This window comes from Mercenaria mercenaria, chromosome 10, assembly GCF_021730395.1.
Source record: "Mercenaria mercenaria strain notata chromosome 10, MADL_Memer_1, whole genome shotgun sequence".
Taxonomy (NCBI): domain Eukaryota; kingdom Metazoa; phylum Mollusca; class Bivalvia; order Venerida; family Veneridae; genus Mercenaria; species Mercenaria mercenaria.
In genome coordinates this window covers 12713609-12720423 of record NC_069370.1, presented here as the reverse complement: position 1 = coordinate 12720423, position 6815 = coordinate 12713609, and the positions used below count along the sequence as shown (strand labels likewise).

The 6815-nt window shown below is 35.3% G+C and overlaps 1 protein-coding gene across 1 annotated transcript; it reads left to right on the top strand.

The window, feature by feature from the left end:
- Window positions 1-3355: 3355 nt before the first annotated feature.
- Window positions 3356-6815, top strand: LOC123560528 (uncharacterized). The gene is made up of 4 exons (XM_045352703.2): window positions 3356-3449; window positions 3869-3973; window positions 4465-4577; window positions 5043-6815. The coding sequence occupies exons 2-4, from the start codon at window positions 3946-3948 to the stop codon at window positions 5304-5306; spliced, it is 405 nt and encodes a 134-aa protein (XP_045208638.2). The 5' UTR covers window positions 3356-3449; window positions 3869-3945; the 3' UTR covers window positions 5307-6815.

Below are 6815 nucleotides of genomic sequence, written 5' to 3'. Positions count from 1 at the left end.
GAAAGTCAGTAACAGAATGGGAGACTTGAAGAAGCATATTTCAAAAACATCAAGGACTGTGTCAACCACCTTCTTCTCAGAAGCTTCAGATTTTTATCTCTCCTCCTTGTATCCTGATGATTACAGCAAAGTCATAAAACCAGCTGCTGAAATTCTCAAGATGCCGTAGAAATCAAAAATACAGTAAGACTCTGGCACACCATGGTTAAGAGCCCTAGTAAGGACTTAAGAAAATGGGAGGCTGGATGGGTACAAGGAGGCAGTACAACCCTACAAACGGAGGGTTTTTTAAGTCCTAATCCAGGCAGCATAGCACCTGACAGGAGTAACTATGCATACAGCCCTAGCAGGCCTGAAGTCAGCATCAAGATTGGGATGTTAACCAAAGGGATAGACTGTTTTAAATTACCTGTGGTCTACAGAAATACAAACTATACTGTGACACTGTCTAGTTCCATCCCAAATAACGTTATAACAGAAGCTGGAAAGGTATGCCAGTGATGTAAGTCATAATGACAGTGGCCAAGAGCTCACTGGTTCCGAGTTCGGAGATATCTCAAATGAAGTAAGTGAGTCACTTGGATTCTCAGACTGCTACGTCGATAACATCATAAGGCATGTTAAGGCAGTATCTCTGCCTTTTCCTTTTCCCACCTATCAGCACCAGTCACCGTCTTTGCCATCTGCAGCAGCAGCTCCAGAATATGAACAATCTAAGCCAACTGATGAAAAGACCAGCTTACAAGATGAAGCAATCAACATCTTGAAAACAGGTGCCATGCCACTTCTTCCCCCTGCTAGGCGGGAATGGGACTGTGAAAACATAGTTACCTTCAAGGGTACAGTACAAAGCGTATCATGGCCACTCACTGGCTGGAAACACATGGGCAGCCAACGAAGAACACAAATGGCAGAACATGCGGCAAATTTGCTTGACGCCGACTTTACTGGGTTTCCTTGTACATCCAGAGAGGACATCCTTGATAAATTTAACTTTCTGGTGCTACCTGAGTCCATTGTGCAGCATCCTAAACAGTTAACACAGCGCCAGCTCATGAGACTGCTCAATTTCCATCAAGTTAAGAAAATAGCACTGGGTAAATCAAAGGACTCGGAACTCATAAAAATGTTCAAAGGTGCTCAGTCGCAGTCCGAAGGAAGTAACCACATCAAAATCATCGAAAATGCAAACATTAAATTAAGATTATAAACAAAACACTGAAATTTACATTAGAATGCAGCTGAACTCTTTTTTAACTAATTTTTTAAGGTAAGGAAAAGTATAACAACCTTCAGTTGTTATATATCTATGTGTGTTTTATTATACAATAAGACCTGAAATTCTATTATTATAAACTTTTTAACGCCTCAAGAAAGCTAGATCCTAATATCTGAAGTTGAAAGAACTGTTAGACATTTCAATAGGCATTTGGATAGACATTTGATAGAACTGAAAGACTTTGTCAATCTTCTTGAAATCAAGTTCCTTTTGAAAAACAGTTTAGTTCAATAGTCACATTATCATTATGTGACCATTTAATCACTTTTAGTTTGATGTTACTAGACTGATATGCATGATTTCTTCAGATTTTCTCAGGAATATTTTGAGATTTAACGCGGAATCTTTCACTTCCGGTTGTCTGTAATGCTAAGTTTTCCAGCAGTTTTTACAGTATTCTACAGTAAATCTGAAGTAATCATTATTTCAAGGTTTTTAAGTAAGGAGTTTACCATCATTTTGTCAATTTAACTTTTACTGTAACATATACTATAGGCTGTTTTCAGATCGATTCTGCTCAAAAGTTGAGTGAGCGCCATATTTTGAAATGTCTTTCGCTCACTTCATTCGTGTCTTTCGCCCTCTACCTGAAAAAAATAAGCAGTTCTACCAACCTTAACTTGCATGGATAAATTCCTTATATTCGAAAGCATCCGGTTGTTTCATGATAGATAACTTTCACCTAGTTACATTTATGAATTTTATAACTAAAGATATTTCAACTGGGAGATGTCTTTCAAGATGGCGGCATTCTTACAGATTTGCCAGAGATGCTGGCTGTAACGGCTCATTTCATTGGTCGACATTTTTAGACCGCGTTTTTTCATTGGTTTTAGACTTTTCTTGCCAGACTTTTTCTCTATAAATATAAGTGTGTCACTGGAAAAACCTTAACCTTCACGCCTACGTAAAAAGTATATTGAAACTAGACTACTCTTTGTAAACTGCTACGCGACTAGTAAAACTTAGTCGTGCCAAATTGTATGCTTGATAACTTAATACACCTACTTTAATTAGATGTACAGTTAATTATCATGGTTCAAAAGTTGTTTAGGTGGTAATGAACATCTGTTTAAAGATATTTTGATCTGTTTTACATCAGAATTACCAATTTGTGATGTATTGCTAAGGACTACTAAATCAGTTATAAGGTTTAGTAAAAACTTCTAGCAATCTATCTTGCTCATTACAACCATGAACTTAAAACTGTGTTGACTTTAATTTCTTCCGCCTGCCATTACTGACTTAGCACCTACGGGTGTTACAGTACTATTCAGTTATATGTCACCAGTAGGTAAGGTAATTGCTGGTAAAAGCTTAGACTAGTTGTCTTGAAGTTGCTGGTACAAGTTTTCATTTATGAATAATTTTATTTATTAGCGTTTATTTATAAAGAGTACTCACTTGGCTCCAATGTAAATTAGAATATGAAATTTTAATAACAATTTCCGGTAGTTGTTTACTCAAGCATTAAATTAATCCGCCAGTCCCGTGAAAAAACTGTAAATTGAAAATAAAAGTTTCCAAATACGGGATGCAAATTGCTATTTATCATTTATGTATTGTATTTTACGCTGAATTACTTCTGTTTTGTGTATTCTGTAAAACGACAAAAGATATATGGGAACAAACTTAAGATACCATCTACTGTTTGTTTTTTTTTTGCTGTTTTTTTTTAACTTAGTCTCCCCTTTGTAAATACTGTTCATTTCATATTGATTACAGGACTGCTAGCCTCTGCTGAAATGTTTTCGAATGGAATACATTCAAAAAAGATCAGCACAGAAATTAAATGTTCCATGTCGACATGAATTTATTATCAAGGATGTGATTATAACATAGACATCGGTTTTTGTACATGTACCAGAAAACGCTCCCAAATGACTCCCAATCAGAATGTTTTATGCATGATTAAGTTCATCCATGACGGAAGTTCCAGAACAGTTACTGTCAACCATGATCATGCTGATCAAAATCAAAACATTTCAGTGAGCATTTAAGGATCCGATGAAAGTGTTCGAGCAAATCATACCTTTAGTTACTTTAGTTATTGTGGATTCTGATAACAAAATAAGACAACTTTATGTTTATATTTTTCAGGTTGAGTTTGTGGCTCGAAAAACCGGAAATGATGAAGCTGTGAGTGAACACGGTTGTCAGAGTTCTCAAGGTATTTATTCACAATAATGAATATTAGTCTTTATCATTTATTAAGCCGATTTAAAAAGTGACCCTCCAGCCTTGATTCAGTCACTTTAGATGCAGTCAGATGATTATCGTCTTAAATCTTATAGTTGTTTTGCATATCTCATTTACGACTTCATGTGAAAAAATTCAATTGTTTAATTTGAAGAGGACATCTTTGGAATAAGCAGCTACTAGAGTAAAACAACAGGACTTTTCAAAATTAGAATTAAAACTACAAAGTTTCCAACAGGGCAAAATAAGAGACTTCTTATCTTTTGAAGAGGATGTTTCGTATTGAGAATTGCAACAGAATGGAAATCTTACACTATCAAGATTTGTGCAAAAATGCTGATAAATGCTGTATTTTCATTACAATGTACCTTTATTCCTGAATAATTACAGATGTAGCAGCACAGTCTGAGGAAGATGATACAGATAGAATGTGTGAACAAGACATACCTGTATATAATACATAACCTATGGACATTCAGTCTCTAATAACTCTAGGTAAGCCAAAAAAACTGTAAAAAAAAACAGCAGAGTCACCCATATGAGTTGTTGATGGCGATAGTAAACATGCTCTGACACAAACACATGTAACAAAACACTAAATAGTTTGTACCAGATAGTGTTGTCGCGCTGAAATATTGTGTATTATCATTATTTCTACATAGTATTTGGTGTACATGTACCACTTACATGGAGACAACCCTGTACATAAATTCGAATCACAAAGTAGAGAAACGCTACCATAAATATAGATAGAGAATTGTCTCACAGAAGGTCAGGTTAGAAATATGTACAGATGTTCATACAAATATAGTTATTACGTGAAAATAAAATAGAATATAAAATAGAATGTAACTTGGTATGAAAGGGTGGTTGGATTATTGACTACCCAAAACAAATATCACAATTAATCCTACAAAACAGTAAGATTATTTTCAAACAAAATACATGTTTTATGAAATAAGATGTATTTTTATTTTTAAAAATAGCTGGCACTTCCGATAGACAAGTAGATGAGATATCTTCGGGTGTGAGTACATGTAAGAGCAAAAAGGAGACTGAGATGTTTTCTGTGCAGTGCCAGGTTCCATATAACCTTGTTGTAAGTTGTACATTTATATTCCCCTGCTTTTATGTGTCGGGGTGGGGCATATATCATTGCTGTTGTCTGTGTGTCCCCATATCTTGCGTCAACCACCTCCCACACTATAAGTAGAATTTGATTCAAACATTCACAAATGAATAAGCTTGATGTGCAGATGACCATACGAAAGGATATATTCATTATTCTGTGATCATTTTTACTACAGTTATGGTTTTTGATAGTTTTGCTATATATAGAAAACTGTTCTATGCCCACCTCCTCCAACATTATTAGCTTGATTTACTTCAATCTTTCACAGATAAACATGCTTGACGAAGTACTATTGATATAATATATGCTTGAAAGTTTCACAGATTAAGAACCTCCGTGAAAAAACAACCATAAATAATGTACTTTTCATTTGGCTACTATTTCTAGAGTTATGACCATTTATTAGTATTCTCTCTCTTTTTCTTTCAACAGAAACGCAAGCATGCCGCTGTCCAAGAAAATTCCACAATGTGTACTAAAGAAGTACAGACTGATGTTGTTCTTTCTGTACCAGAAGCAGACAGGCATAATATGGACTCTATATTACACAGTAGTATGTACTTCTACAAATCGAAGGAAGACCCAGTATGGCTGCCACTGGATGACAGTACTTTAAGTGAGCAAAGTTTTCAGCAAGAACATGTAAATGAAGCTAAGGAGAGAAACATAACTGGACAAGTTGTTCAGACTTTGTAGGAAATGTAATAGAGAATTGGTCATAGAAAAATATGTCAGTGGTACTTTTTTAAAAGTCAAAACATCGTGTTCCAATTGTGTTGAAAATGAGGAGTGGTCGAGTCAGCCAATGTCCGGTAGCATGGCATTTGGGAATTTAATTCTAGGTGCCGCGATTCTGTTCTCGGGACTGAGCCCAGGTAAGGCCCTTAAAATGATTGCCTTTGCTGGAATACAGACTTTTGTGAACGCGCATTCAGTGTATATCAGATTATTTACTATGTGCCAAGTGTTATCTCAGTATGGACCTCACACCAAGCTCGTTTGGCTGACGCAATTAGTAAAGCTGGGAGAACAGTTAAACCAGGTGGTGATGCACGGTTCGATTCGCCTGGACATACAGCAAAATACGGGTCATATAGTGTTATGACAAACAAGATACTGGATTGCCAGTTAGCGCAGGTAATCATGTCGTTTGCATGTTTGTCTAGGTACATGTACATTTCACATAATTAATCATAATCTGCTAAATATTTCACTTATGCTATAATTCCCTGTTGATCGGCTGTATTAAGCAGCCACTTGACTTTAGTAGCCTATCAGCAAACTGCCTGACATTTAGCTTTAAAACTTTTATCGCAAGCAAAAACCAGGTCGATATGTCTAAGGTCACACCTTGCGGTCAAAGTTCAAATTCAGGAATGACTTTGTCAAGAGTATTTCTGAGGGATTTTGATGTAACTTGGCACAAATGTTCACAACAATGAGGCACCCATGTTGTCAGAATTACTTACTTTTGTTTTACTATAAATAGCTTGTATTGTAACTTTTATTACTGTATATAGGGGAAAATTGATACCACTTTCTTGTGGTACAACATGCAGGTTAAAATGTTTAGCTGTATTTTGGACTTGTGTTATATAGAATATTTTTTTAGAATTTAACTTCTCTTTGTTGGTACTACAAATAACTTGTATAACTTTTTATAATTGGCTAGTGTAGCCGGCATATATTGCAACATTCTGACACCTGTTGGACTAGATGTAGGCAGGCATATATTGCGACATTCTGACACTCTTGTTGGTATTGATAATCAGTTAGAATTTTCATACCAGTCCATATTTGGCCTAAATCTTTTAATCATATGGCTTTGAAACATAACTAGGACAAGGACTTGAGCTCAGTTATGGTCCTTTTTTGACATAGAAATTAGTTAAATTTCGCATACCATTCCATATTTTCTGAAATTTTTGATATATTGCTCTGAAACTTCTAACACTTTCCTAAAGGGTTACATAGATGTTAATGTGGTTCACTAGATTTAAGTCCCATTTGTCTGGATCTTCTTGAAACGTTTTTGTTTATGTACATAGATGATTAATACTGGCAACAATAACTCCCTTGTATTTCATAAACGTATGTGTTTCAGAATGTTATTACCTAATTATCTTGTATATTTTATAACATTATATGTCAAACTGTGAATTATGGACACATATATATCTACAACATTGCTGTGATTTTGATATA